The following is a 15,867-nucleotide window of genomic DNA, read 5'->3' on the forward strand; positions in this document are numbered from 1 at the left end:
TCACAAAATCATCATAAAGGCCAAATATCTCCAACTGCAAGTTTAGTATTCAGAAACTGAACAAAACTCTGCAAGCATTCTTGTGAGAGCAGGCAGCACTAGAACATGATTTTTCTAATTTGATCACATAGCTACTGCAAATCCTGATAATTAAACACATTTCTGTTTGTGCGTCAGAGTAATAAAAGCCAGTTGGGCAGACTACAGGCGTTATGTACGGTACAACAGGCAATCTAACTGCAGGCTCTCCAGATAAAACTGTTAATTAGTCAAACTTGCAGTACCCATTTCAAAGATCAGAGACTGGCTTTCCCAACCATCTGTCACAAATCAACAGAGCGCTTTATCCTCCACTAAACATTTCAATTACTTCATCCAATTACTAATTTATTATCACTGGACTTAAACATTCAATACAGCCTAAAGTTTGTTTCTAAATATTGTTTCTAGTGAACAAAGAGGAAATTCTGCCACCCCTTCACCCAAGTTTCTTCTTTTTCTCAGTCGGAAAACACAAAATCATGATTTCGCCAAGACATTCTTCACAACCATCACAGTAAGTTAAGCAAGTGGTCATGTTTATTTGTAGGTTTGGAGTATTGTGTGCAGTTTTGAGCCCCATATCTCAGGAAGAATGTACTGACCCTGGAGCATGTTCAGAGGTAGTTCATGAGAATGGTTCCAGGGATGAAAAACTTAACATATGAAGAACGTTTAAGGACTCTGGGTTTATACTTGATGGGGTTTAAAAGGATGAGGGGAAATCTAATTGAAACATATAGAATAGTGAATAGCCTGGATGGAGTAGATGTTGGAAAGATCTTTCCATTGGAAATAAGGAGAAACTCCTTCAGCCAGAGAGTTGTGAATCTATGGAATTCACTACCACAGAAGGCTGTGGAGGCCAGGTCATTGAGTATATTTAAGACTGAGATAGATAGGTCCTTGAATGTCAAAGGGATCAAGGGTTAGGGGAAAAAGCAGGTTGAGAAACTTATCAGCCATGATTCAATGGTGGAGCGGACTCTATGAGCTGCATGACTTAATTCCTGCTCCTATGTCTTATGGTTTTGAAGATCACCTCAAGTGATTTTGGTTGACCAAACCAAGATCAGTATACATGCTGAAATATAAATGTTGCCTGCCATCAGCTGCCACATTTTATGACCAAGGACCGCCTCAGCTCCATTACATGACGTATTAGTTAAAGTGTCATGACTTACATGGAGTCTAATGGCAACAATTGGCAGGTAAGCTGAATTTAAGTAATTTCACAAAAAACCAGATATTTCATAAATTTAAACAATGGATATTTACCAAAATTGACCTGCACTGAAATGACAAAGATGACAATCAGATCTTGCATCACATGCATAATAAAAGGAGGAAAGCTTATTAAGTCTCAGGAAGACCAATTCAAGATGAGTATCAGGATTGCAGCTTCCCAGTAACCATCTTCGTAGTACAACTCCATTCTTGGACATCTGTTGCCCCGTCTCGCTCAATTTCCTTTCTTGTACCAAAACAAAATATACATTTGCTGAAAACAAAGACACATTTTGTTGAAGCTTTTCATCCTTCACTCATCAGAACAATTCACAGGAAATAAGGGCATATAAATGGAAACCATTCAGGTGTTTCCTCTGTACCTATTTCACAGCAACTCCAATCCTGAGTCCATGATGCTTAATTTCACACCATTTGCCTCACCTTTTAAAAAAAATTTTCTTTCCTCTATTTCAGACTGCTATCCTCTGACACTATGCTTCCTTTCATTTCTCCCCTCTCAAGAACTCTGCCTCTCAATTCCCCACTAGGGAATACTTTAAAAGGACATGACCATCCCAACATGCCACACAAGCATACACATGGCAGAGGTCATCATTGGTGCAAGCAGCAACAACATAGTTTTCTTAGCAAAACTTGAGTTCCTGTGGATTTTGTTGAATATAAATGGAAGGTAAACATCAGTTTTTCATAAGTTTATTGTGATATGTATTAGAATGTTGGAAGTAAATTAATTTTATTGAAGTATCACTATTTATAATATAAAATGTTGTTTCTGGCATGAATTAATATTATAAAGCAATGCTATTCTTTATGTTCTATTCATTTCAGGTCAAACGTGGATGATTTAATATTTGCCACATTTCAGCCTTTTCTTAATCTGTTACCATTTCTTTGCAATGCAATGTTTCCAACTACATTAACAAAAGCTGAATATGTGGCATTTTCTATTCCCTCATCCAAATCATTAATACAATAAATGGTTGAGGCCTGTACACGTATCCCTGAGACACACCATTCTGTCCATTGTTCCTATCTGTCTCCTGCCACTCAAGTTAATTTTCTTACCAGATCAATCATTTGTCTTCAATCCTTTGGGATTTCGTTAGCAGTGTCTTATGAAGTACGTTGTCAAATACATGACAAATTATGAGCAGCTTGAACTAGAATAATACCACATACGGGTCAATATCAGTTATTCAACAAACCAGGGAACAAATACAAATGAATTGCCCCAGATACCATTACACAATATTCCAAATCAACTATGACCTTTCTACAGAAGGGCCCCAATTGTCACTGCTGCTACACTGCAGTGTCACCATTTGGGAGAGAGAGCCACATATCCCCTACCAAAACAACATATCCCCATTCACTCATCAGTGATGAAACAATCACATATAATGAGTCACATTTCCACTGGTTCCATATTGGTTTGAATTCTAAGAGATCAACACTGTTGAACTGGCTCACAGTATATACACTGCTAACTGTGGCCTCTTTACCCTGGTAGCAGAGTCAAAGTGCAAAAACAGAACAAAAATAAACAGTATGCATCTTTGAAAGATCTTGCATTCTTCCACATCAACTGAAGATACAACGTATTTCAATGTACGCATGACAGCATGCATGACTAAGCCAAATGGTGGGAGCATTTCTAGCACATATAAAACTAAAGATCTGAAGTGAAGAAATATCCAGTTAATGAAATCAGCTCACATGCTAACCCATACACACAGGAAATACTTCAATCCATTCATTGTTCGTTTATAATCACTAAAAATTCAAGTTACCATTTTATCCCAGTTGAGATACTTTTAAACAGAAATCATATAAGACACTGCAAATCAATTAATACTATAATTCTAAGAAATGTTTAAATACCAATTAGACATAAACATAAGAAATAGGCTTCCAACACCTTGTGATTCTAAAATAACTTGATGAGCAATTAATCTAATTAACATAATCAGCAGCATCCACAAGCATTATAATCCAATACAACGTACAGTGTATAACTACCCAAAGATGCTTTGCAATGTATTTCACAGAACGAACCACGTTTGTGGATTCTGTTGTATCCTAGAGTGTCTGTGCTGTTAGAAGGCTAAGATAGCAGGACCAAGATTTGCATCCATATAGGCCATTTTCAAGGCTCTGGTTTGCATTATCACTGTGAAACATTAGTAATTGATAAAGTCATGATGCTGCCATTGCCAAACACAGGGCAGCAATTATGGGTCATGCCAAAAAGAAAAGAATTGCTAACATTTACCAAGTGACTTAATGAAATGGTTCCTACCTTGATGTAATTATTCAGGATTGGGTACACCCGGTACATCGCTATGAACAGTGACAGGAAGGTCGTGAAAGGAAAAGTTGTCATGACAACGTGCGTAACCTCTGGGAAGGAGATTATCTTAAAGCCGAATTTCTCAAAGAGTTTGATCAATTCTTCAGATGGCTTCTCTTCACCCTCACTCAGGATGCTGCCTGCTATATATCGTGGTTTCTCTTCTGCTTCCTACAATCATAACAGGAGTTTACATTAACTTAGGTCAACTAACATATTAACGTATAAAATTCCACAATGTCAGCCAGTATCATTACACACAAAATCCCACTGATTTAAGTGTTAAGGTAACTCTGCTGTACCATTGCTACACAATTAATGTTTAATTTTGTGCAATGCTGAAATCTACAAATTCCCCTCTCCACACCAAAAGTATAGGACAAGAAAAATGCTGACCCAAAAGCAAATATACTAATGTTGGAAAACTGGAATAAAAACTAAGAAAAACACTCAGCAGGTCTGGCAGCATCTGTGGAGACAGAAATGGAACCAATATATAATGAAGTGGTGACATGTCTGAAATAGTAACTTGTTTCCCACTCTTTCTCCACAGATGTTACCAGGGTTGTTTCAATATTTTCAGTACATTCTGTCTCCATTTTAGAGAATTATACAATTTTAGATAACAACATAAATTATTCATTGTGCACCATGGTTCTCAATTAGAAGATCGGAATGTGGGCAGCACGGTGGCACAGTGGTTAGCACTGCTGCCTCACAGCGCCAGAGACCCGGGTTCAATTCCCCGCCTCAGGAGACTGACTGTGTGGAGTTTGCACGTTCTCCCCGTGTCTGCGTGGGTTTCCTCCAGGTGCTCCAGTTTCTTCCCACTATCCAAATAATGTGCAGGTTAGGTGAATTGGCCATGCTAAATTGCCCGTAGTGTTAGGTGTAGGGGCAAATTTAGGGGAACGGGTCTGGGTGGGTTGCACTTTGGCGGGTCGGTGTGGACTTGTTGGGCCTGTTTCCACACTAAGTAATCTAATCTAAAACTGTATTAGCTAATCACCTATTAGACAGCATTCTTGGTCCTCGAATGTATATACAAAAAAGGAAAAAAGGAAAAAGGAAAGTTTAGGTGCCTCATTTTAAACCTGTTTTTAAACCTGTATTCATCCTCTCCATACCAAAACTATGGTGAATCAGAGAGGCAGGAATGAGAAGGCAAGTCAATGCCTGGATCACGAAGCCAGCCCTGGTGGGGAGCAAAAACATTTTATCACTCTTACAGAGGCAACCTGTCAACTGATCAACAATTTCAGGGGTCTGGAGCAAAGAAAGATTCATTGAAATATAAGCCACTTTATGCCTCACTTCATCAGGTACTTGCACACGAAGATTTCAACACAAAGGCTGGCAAGATTAAAAATTTCCCTATTCCACACAGGAATAATGGAGAATCTAGGGCCCAATTCAAACGAGTAACTGCAAGATAGTAATATTTGTAAAATAAAATAAAAAGTGATAATGCAAGAATTGATGAGGTAGCTAAGTCCGCTGGACTGAATGATTATATCCTAGAGTGATAAAGGAGTACCCTATAGCACAATAGATGCATTGGTAATAATTTTTCAAAACTCTATAGACTCTGGAATGGTCCCTTCAAAATGTAAGGTGACAAATATAACGGAAATCTTTAGAAATGAACGAGCAAGAAATCAGTGGACTACATGTTAAATAGATGATAAATGTTTTTGATCAGAGTCCAAGTCCACATTTATGAGGGTTTTACTTCAGTTGACTACACTCAAAGTGGAGGTGCCAGTGTTGGACTGGGGTGGACAAAGTTAAAAATCACATAACACTAGGTTATAGTCCCAACAGGTTTACTTGCAAGTACTAGCTTTCAGAGCACGGCTCCTTCTTCAGGTAACTAGTGGGGCAGGATCAGGTTTTATTTTTACAAAGGTGACATCTCAGCTCAGACAATGTATTAATGGTGTGAGGTTAGAGTCTGTCTGTATCCCAATCTTGAGTCAGACTGGTTCCTGCAAACCGTTCTAAAAGATGAAAGACTTAACAGCAGTCTAGGTTTGTTCAATATATTGTTTTAATTGCATGACACGATGGTCTTTTGCGATATATTCTGTGTCTTTTAATCCTGCACTAGTTATCTGATGAAGGAACAGCACTCTGAAAGCTAGTACTTCCAAAGAAACCTGTTCGATTATAACCTGGTGTTGCATGATGTTTAACTTTGAACACTAAAAAAAACCTCAAGCACTGATTATGAGCTCACATTTATACAACCAATTCACCATCATTTAACTGTAATTAATATTTTCATCACCTATTCCCTCATTTCATTAAGTCTCAGGCATTCCTTCATTTCAGACCTGGTACCCTAATACCAATGTTGGGAAAATGCTAGAATCTATAATCAAGGATGAAATAATAGTACACTCTGAAAATAATAGCAGGATTGAACAAAATCATCATGGATTTATGGAAGTGAAATCACATTTGGATACTTTGTTTGAGGATATAACTAGCAGAATAGTTAAGTTGGCACAAGGTGGGTGCGCTATATTTAGATTTTTAAAAGGCTTTCAAATAAGGTTTCACACAATTGCCAACATAACACACTTATTTGGAAATTACGTTTTGTCTCCTATATGGAGATCAGAGGTGAAAATGGGTTGCTGAAAAAGCGCAGCAGGTCAGACAGCATCCAAGGAGCAGGAGAGTCGACGTTTCAGGCATGAGCCCTTCTTCAGGAAATGAACATTTCCTGAAGAAGGGCTCATGCCTGAAACGTCGACCCTCCTGCTCCTTGGATGCTGCCTGACCTGCTGCGCTTTTCCAGCAACACATTTTCAGTGTTAGAAGCTAATGCCCAAGTTTGAGGATGACACAAAAACAGGTAGGAGGGCAAGTAATAAGGGTGACACAAAAACGCTGTAGAGGAATACAGACAGATTACTTGAGTGGTAGGTCAGTCTTGTACAGAATGGCATTTAGAAGAACAAGAGTAGACTTGTTGAAACAATCAAGATTCTTGGGTATCTTGACAGAATAGATGCGGTAAAGTTGTTTTCTTTTGTGGAGGAGTCTGGAAACCAGAGCACAGTCTCAGAGTAAGTTAATTTTTTAACCCTTCCCCTCCCACACCTACACACGCACAGAGCAGAAAATCTGTGGAATTCTTTATGCAGAGGTGTTGCAACACCAGGTCATTAAGTATATTGAAGTATAATATAGACAGTTTTCTCATCATTTAGGAAACAAGTCAGGAAAGTGCAGCTGAGGATAATCCGAACAGCCATAAACTCATTGAATGGCAGAGCAGACTATATGGACTGAGCGGTTTACTACTTCTCCAACATCATTTGGTCTTATGGTCTATTTGTTGATAAACAAAATTGGAGAAAATATACTAATACATGTTGAGAACTAGTTAACAGATAGAAAGCAAAGAGTAGGAATAAACGAGTCACTCTCAGGTTAGCAGACTATCATGAATTCAGTACTGCAAGGATCAGGTTAGGGTCACTGCTGTTCATAATCTACATAAAGTGATGTAGTTGTGATGACCAATTGTAATATTTCCATGTGCCACAAAACTAGTTGGAAATTTGAAAATGATCCAAGCAGGTTTCAAGCAAACATAGACAACTAAGTGAATGGACAAGTCATGGCAGATCGAATACAATGTGAATAAGGATAAAACTTTTTACTTGGATTTTAAAAAAGGTAGAAAGTTTCTTAAACAATAAGGTCTTGAGAAAAGTGGGAGTACAAAGAGCCCTGAGTGTCCTTGTTCATGAATCATTAAAAGCTAGCATGCAGATGCAACAATTAATAAGGTATGCTGGCCTTCATTGCAAGGAGAGTTGAGTACAGAAACAAAAGAGTTCTTGCTGCGATTACAGAGACTCTTGGTGAGACCACAACTAAAACACTGAATAGTTTGGACTTTTTTTTAATCTAGGGGTAGAGAGGAATACAGGAGGCTCACTGGTCTAATCCCTGAACTGCTGGGGTTGTCTTGAAGACAGATTGAGGAAACCAACCACATTCTCTTAATAGTTTTGAAACTTACAACATTCTTACATGGTGTGACAGGACACAAAAAGAATGTTTCAACTGGTTGGTAAATCTTGAACCAGAAGACCAGTCTCAGAATAAAGGATAGGCTAATTAGCCTAGGACTGAGATAAAGAAGAATTTCCTCACTCAAAGATGGCAAATCTTTGGAATGGTCTACCTCAGAGGGCTGTGGAAGCTCAAACATTAAACAGATTCAAAACTGATATCATAGTTTCTTTAGACCAATGGCATCAAAAGATATGCAGACTGCATGGAAAAGTACTAGTGAGGTCGTACTATTGAGATAGATGAACTGTCATGATCCAAATGAATGGTGAACTAGACTTGACAGGCTGAACAGCAGAGTTGAAAGGTTTGGCATTAGAATAGCAGAGCAGGTCAGACAGCACCCAAGCAGGGGAGTCGATGTTTCAGGCATAAGCCCTTCGTCGAGAATGTGTGAAGAACTTTTGCCCAAAACATCAATTTACTTTTTCCTTGGATTCTGCCTGACCTGCTATGCTTTTTTAGCACCACAATTTTCACTTGACTCTCCAGCATCTGCTGTATAGCATACTCTGGTTAAAGCCAATGCATTAACTCAGTTAAATCCTATTTTTAAGATTGTTGTTTTATCTTCATCTCAATTATTATTTGTGTGCATGATAGTGTGGATTAGTTGAGAGAAGGTGATAGCACTTTAACAGGTTAAGAAAATGACACTTCAAAATACAGACATATTGATTTCAGACAAATAAAAAGAATCATCTCATATGTGTTTGTGGCAAATTGAGGGCTGCAGCCAGTGATCAAGTCATTGCAAAAGAAGCCAAATTGGACTTCATTGGAATTGAAAGTAGAAGCAAAAATTAAAGCCAAAATGTTTAAATAACAGTGATAAGCTTTGTGAATACTAACAATAGAAAGCATGAGCTTTAAAGTAAGGGGTGAAAGATATAGGACAGATGTCAGAGATGGGTTCTTTAATCAGAGAGTAGTAAGGGTGTGGAACGCCCAGCCTGCAACTATAGTAGACTCGCCAACCTTAAGGACATTTAAATGGTAATAGATGGGCTTCAGATTGGTTTCACAGGTCGGCACAACAGAGGGCCAAAGGGCCTGGACTGCGCTGCAATGTTCTAGATGGTTACTTTCTGTATACAAGCATTTCTGCAACAAGAGGGCTTCACTTGGCAAAAAATGGAATTGCTAAGCATAGAACCATGAAAAGTTATAGTTAAGTGAATAGAGCTTAAATTATACAATAAAGATTGGTGAAGTGGAGGTATTAAAGATGCTTTTGAGTATTTGGGAATCACTTCCAACTCAGAACAGATAGAAAAATACATAACCCGAAACAGACCAGTTCACCATTTCAAAATACTTGCTTCATACAGCAGAGGCTAAAGTTAGAATTTCAAGCAATGGAGAAAGAGAAAGGAAAACCCAGGAAAAAGACAAAAGTCCAAACTGAAAAGGAAGAAAGTGCATTCCAGTACAAGAAAGTTTGAGATGGAGTTAAAAGCGCAGAAAGGTAGAGAACTGATGCAACAAATCTGACTTTAATTCCTTTAGCCCTGAGACAGCTTTTGATTTTGTAAGTTATTCAAAATTCATTCCCAAATTTGAAGGGAACATAGAACATAGAACATAGAAGGATACAGCGCAGTACAGGCCCTTCGGCCCTCGATGTTGCGCCGACCGAATCCTACCTAACCTATACTAGCCCAATAACTTCCAAATGCCTATCCAATGCCCGCTTAAATGACCATAAAGAAGGAGAGTTCACCACTGATACGGGCAGGGCATTCCATGAACTCACAACCCGCTGTGTGAAGAATCTACCCCTAACATCTGTCCTATACCTACCACCCCTTAATTTAAAGCTATGTCCCCTAGTAACACCTGACTCCATTAGCGGTAAAAGGTTCTTAGTATCTACCCTATCTAAACCCCTAATCATCTTATACACTTCTATCAGATCTCCCCTAAACCTTCTCTTCTCCAATGAGAACAGCCCCAAGTGCCTCAGCCTTTCCTCATAAGATTTTCCTACCATTCCAGGCAACATCCTGGTAAACCTCCTCTGCACTCGTTCTAAAGCTTCCACATCCTTCCTATAGTATGGCGACCAAAACTGCACACAATACTCCAGATGAGGCCTCACCAGAGTCTTATACAACTGCAACATGACCTCAGGACTCCGGAACTCAATTCCTCTGCCAATAAAGCCCAGTACACCATATGCCTTCCTCACAGCACTATTTACCTGGGTGGCAACTTTCAGAGATCTGTGTACATGGACACCAAGATCCCTCTGCTCATCCACACTACCAAGTAGCCTACCATTAGCCCAGTAATCCATCATCTTGTTATTCCTACCAAAGTGAACGACTTCGCACTTAGCTACATTGAATTCCATTTGCCACATTTCCGCCCAGCTCTGCAACTTATCTATATCCCGCTGTAACCTACCACTTCCTTCCTCACTATCCACAACTCCACCGACTTTTGTGTCATCCGCAAACTTGCTTACCCAGCTTTCAAGTCCTTCCTCTAGATCATTTATAAAGATAACAAAAAGCAATGGTCCCAAAACAGATCCTTGTGGTACACCGCTAGTAACTGCGCTCCAAGATGAACATAATCCATCAACTACTACCCTCTGTCTCCTTCCAGCCAGCCAATTCCTAATCCAAACCTCTAATGTATCCTCAATGCCATACCTCCGAAGTTTTAGCATTAGCCTACCATGGGGAACCTTATCGAACGCCTTACTAAAATCCATATACACAACATCTACTGCTTTACCCTCATCCACTTCCTTGGTCACCTTCTCAAAGAACTCAATAAGGTTTGTGAGGCACGACCTGCCCTTCACAAAACCATGCTGGCTATCCCTGATCACGTTATTCCTACCCAGATGTTCATAAATCTTATCCCTTACCATTCTCTCTAACAAGATATGGAAGGATATGGAGAATTTCTTTCTAGCTATTGAAATGCTGGCAGCTAATTATAGTGGCCACAAGAGTATTGGACCCTCATGATATAACTCAGATTAATGTCAGAAAAGTCCAAAGGGTTTATTCCTTCCTACCTGGAATCTCACTAATTACAACTAGACAAAGGCTGATGTTCTGAGTGTCTAGAAATTAGTACCAGAAATATACCTCCAACAGTTCTGACACTTGTAAAAAAAAATTCAAACTGACCTATGTGGAATTTGAAATAATTAAATAGGTAGCTTTTGACTGTTCAGTCTAAGCATTAAAATTAGGCCATACTTATGAAGGCTTCTCCTGCTGCAGAACTTTACAAACACAGCCTGGAAACTCACATAGAAGAATAAAGTGCTTACAAAGTCAGAGCAGCAACAATCACGGCCGATGATTATGACTTGGAATCCATAAACCTCTAAGCCATAGTAAATTTGGATCAGATAATTCCCAGCATCAGGAGAGAGATGAGGTGGCAGAATATTTGAATTAACTCACTTCCAACGCAAGGATCTGTCATCTAATGATTATAAAGTAGGTGGTGCTGGGTTCTTGTTGCAAATTTCTATAGTTCAGCCTGAGAAATGACCCCCAACCTATCCATTTCCAGTGAAGGGCAAATCCTGTAGTAGAAACTAAATGCCCCATGGTGGACAACTGAATATGGACACATTCCTTGTAGGAAACCAAGAATAAATGCACTCAATTCAACAATTCTTTAAAATGCTTCAACTTTAGGTGATGGCCATAAAACACAATTTAATCCATGGACTGAAATATACTACATAATTACAGCAGACTCAGGAGGAGATCTGACCCATTCAAAAGCTAACAGAAGGAGAACCATATGGTATCAAGTGGAGCAGATTAGATTGAATAGTACAAGCAGAAAAACAGACTATTACATAAGGAAAACTTCTTCAGACCAGAGGAGTGCATCAAGGGGGCTTGTAGGTAAACATTACATCACATGAAAGAGCACTTTGGAAAAAAAAAGAAATATTACTGAAGCAGACTCCCTGGGGTAAATGAGAGTGTAAATTGGTCTCAACATGATTAATAAATCTGCCATCATGAATCAGTTTTGATTCCACTTTTCCACTTTGGTCTTTACACTGTCACTCTGCAGGGAAAAGTCCATAGATTCCAGAATCAATTCTGTCATCCCATGGATTAGTATTGTAATTGAAAGGACGCATTGAGCTAACAGCCTACAGAAATAATGTTGGACTGGGGCGGACACCACCAGCTTATAGTCCAAAAGGTTTACTTGGAGGTACAAGCTTTTGGAGCACTGCCCATTCATCCGGTAGCTAGTAAAGCAGGATCACAGGACATAGAAGGATACATAGCCTGAAGAGAGTCAGAGATCAGATGCACTATCAAAAAGTAAATAAACTGCACCAACGTAAACAAGGAGAAATACATGGAACAACACAGAAATGCAAGTAAACCAGGGAAGCATCACAGAATCATAGAATCCCTACAGTGTGGAAACAGGACCTTCAGCGCAATGAGTCCACATCGACCCTCCGAAGAGTATCCCACCCAGACCCATTACCCTACCCTACTGCCCTATATTTACCCTGACTAATGCACCTACCCTCCACATCCCTGACATTATGGGCAATTTGGCATTGGCCAATTCATCTAACCTTCACATCTCTGGATTTATAATGTGGAATAAAAGCAGAAATGCTAGAAATACTCTGCAAGTCAAGCAGCATCTTTAGAGAGAGAGAGAAAAAAAGGGTTAATGTTTCAAGTTGAACATGACCTCTTTAGAACTGAAGGAGGGTAGAAACATGATGGGTTTGACATCAAAGACAGGGAGTGGGATGGGAAATGCAAAACAAAGGGATGTCCGGAGTAGAGTGGAGAGTGGGGGAAATTAAATAACATAGATGTCAAAGGCAAAGAAAGCTGTAATGATCATAGTAAAGAAACAAAGTATCTTCCTGAAAATAGGAATTGCCAGAGAAACGCCGCTGGTCTAGTAGCGTCTTGGAGAGGACGCAAGTTGATGTTTCATAAACTTCTTCAGAGCTGATAGCCATTAGGAAAAGTAGACAAAATAAATGAACAACTCTCCTTTCTCTTATTCACAAGAATAACTATTTGGACCAATACATGGCAAAGAAAATTCAAAATGGAGACAGAATATATGAATCATAAATTCCTTACAGTTCAGAAAGAGGCCATTTGGCTTTTCAACTCTGCACTGACTCTTTGAAGAGCATCCCATCCTAACTCTGTAACTTTGCATTTTCTGTGACTAATCCACCTATCTTGCCCATCTTTGGACTGTGGGATGAAACCGGAGCACCTGGAGGAAACGCACGCAGACATGGGGAGAACATGTAAACTCCACAGAGACAAAGACAGTCACCCAAGGCTGGAATCGAACACAGGTCCCTGGCGATGTGAGGCAGCAGTGCTAATCACTGAGCTACCCTTGTTCTGAAGTTATTGAGCTTAACGTTCAGTCCAGAAGACTATAAAGTGTTTAACTATTGAGCTTTACTCCAGTAGGCTGCGGACAGGAAAGCAAGGTGGTGAAATAAAATGGCAAGCAATCTAGAAGTTTAGGATCATGCTTGTGGACTGAGCAGAGGTCTTTCACAAAACGATTGCCCAATCTCTTTACGGTCCTCTTTGTGTCGAACAGCTTTGACCAGTAATCATGCTGCAATATTGCAAATAGCCTGGAGGAAATCAATCTTCTTATTTTAACTTTATCTTTCTAAAATATTTAATTGTTGACAGTCAAAAAGGAAGAAAGCTGAAAAGATGAAAAATGTTTAAAATACAAAGTAGATCCCTATATAATTAAAAACTGAAGTGACATGTTAACATCCCAACAACAGATTAATGGCCTATTCACAAAATATTAACTTATCTTAACAAATCTTTTTTTTTCATTTAGATGATTAGATATAATTCAAGGGATTCCAAAGTAATAAAGGAAAAACAATGGGGAATGGAAGAATTTCTGACTAATATTCAATGCTATTACAAATTAATCCTTTACTAAAAATACAATATTATTTAATGGAGACAGCAGATTAATGTAACTAGGAAAGAACTGAAGCAACTTCAGTGAAGCTGAATTGCTAATTTGGGTCCAAATTGAATTTTTAAAAATGTACACTAATTTACATCAATGACTTAGAATCAGAAATTCAATACTATCTAATTACATTCAAAGTAGATAGAGTACATCACCAATAACAGAATAAGTTAAATGAGATATATATTGCTAAAGAAAATGGAAGATGAGATTTAGTGCATACATGTGTAAAACACTGCATGTAGAAATATATTTACCATCCAAAAAAATGTTAACTGACAGCCTCAAAATTGAGTGGGATATTAACTGGTTATAACCTAAAATACTCAACTAAAACTCACTGAATATAAGTAAAAAGGATGAAAACACAAATTTAGAGTTATTGGTGAAAATCAAAATCAAAGCAAGGTAAACTTGCAAATTGAGTCAGTAGTTAAGAAGGTAAATGCAATGTTGGCATTTATTTTGAAAAGACTTGAATAAAAAAGTGGGGATGTACTTCTGAGGCTCAATAAGGAAGGATATACTGACCCTGGAAATGTTTTCAAAAGGAGGTTCACTAGAATGGTCCCAGGAATGAAAAGCTTAATATCTGAGGAATGTTTGAGGACTCTAGGTTTATACGCGATGGGAGTTTGGACGGATGATGGGGAATCTTCCTGAAACATACAGAATACTGAATGGCCTGGACAGAGTAGATGTTGGGAAGATGGTTCCATTGGTAGGAGACATTAGAATCCAATGGCCTAGCCTCAGAGTAAAGGAAATACCTTTTAAGAGTGGAGATAAGGAGAAACCTCTTCAGCCAGAGTGGTGATTCTATGGAATCCACTACCACAGAGCACTGTGGAGGCCAGGTCATTGAGTATATTAAGACTGAGATAGACAGGATCTTGAATACAAAGTGGATCAACGGTTACGTGAAGAAAGCTGGAGAAGGAGGTTGAGAAACTTATCAGCCATGATTGAATGGCAGAGTAGACTCGATGAGCTAAATGGCCTAACTTCTGCTCCTATATCTTATTGTCAATTGGAGCTAACTAAGTAAATGTCACAAGTCCAGCAGTTGTGAAAGAACTGGAAGATGTAATAAGCAAGCTCATTAGTTTTTTTTTGAGGTTGGATTTTTTTTTTATTGACCAGAGCTCTTGTAGCTTCAATACTTTAGATAGTTCAGACCTTACAACATTTCTGGTTAGTTGATTTAACATCAGTTCCAGAAAACGTGCTTGACAGCATCATTAACAATGTGACTTAATTACCAGCAAAGAGATCCTGCCTCACTAACCTCCCTGAATTCTTTGAAGAGCTGAGGCTAGTTGATGACAGCAGTCCACTTGATACTGCATAACTCCAGTTCTAGACAGCCTGAATGCTGTAAAAAGGTTATTTAGCAAGATTTGGTGAATGGAATTTGAGCCAACTGTGGAATTACTTGTAATCTTTAAATAAACCATAAATCACCAAAGGGTTAACAAATGATCAAGTCATAAGTGTATTCCTGCAGGAATTCACGATTTTTCTTCACCACATTCAGAAGCTTATTGGGGGATGAAGACACTTAATGGAGCTATTCATCAACTTACCAATAAACTAAAAATGTGCATGTCTGAAATAAGGATCAAACAAATACCAAATATAATTAAAGAAAGGATCTATCTGACTGAATAAGCTCCTGATAACTAAAAGCAGGAAGGAGTGGCAAAACCAATAGCTGTACTCCACCATACATTTGTCCCTAATTATAAAGGAGTCCACTCTGTTTCTCAGATTCAGAAGGTTGCAAATTCAAATCTCACTCAAGACTAGAACATATCATCCAGGCTAACACTTCAGCACAAGAACAAGTACTGTACAGTCATTGGTGTTGCAGTTTGTTCTGTTAATCCAGATTCTGCAGACCTCAGATGGTCATAGATGCTCCTCTGACATTATTCAAAACAGAGTAAAGACATTCTCCTTTCCAAAGGTCAAAAATTAGTCCTAAATCAACATTTTAAATATTTCCAGATTAGGTGATTAATTAATCTCATTGCAGACTGTAGGAGTCTGCTGGATACAAATTGGATATCAATTTTCTTCACTGAAGCAATGCTACACTTCAAAGTACTTTTCTGAAAAACAATTTG

The 15,867-nt window shown here is 38.6% G+C and overlaps 1 protein-coding gene across 1 annotated transcript in view; it reads right to left on the reverse strand.

Annotated features, from left to right (window-relative positions):
- LOC132822411 (testis-expressed protein 264 homolog) overlaps positions 1 to 15,867 on the reverse strand; it is a 287,865-nt gene that overhangs the window by 243,648 nt on the left and 28,350 nt on the right. The window contains exon 2 of the mRNA XM_060835778.1: positions 3,590 to 3,811. Coding sequence (XP_060691761.1) covers positions 3,590 to 3,811 — 222 coding nt within the window. The remainder of the gene's footprint in view (positions 1 to 3,589; positions 3,812 to 15,867) is intronic.

The sequence above is a fragment of the Hemiscyllium ocellatum genome, chromosome 14, assembly GCF_020745735.1.
Source record: "Hemiscyllium ocellatum isolate sHemOce1 chromosome 14, sHemOce1.pat.X.cur, whole genome shotgun sequence".
NCBI classification, from domain to species: Eukaryota; Metazoa; Chordata; class Chondrichthyes; order Orectolobiformes; family Hemiscylliidae; genus Hemiscyllium; species Hemiscyllium ocellatum.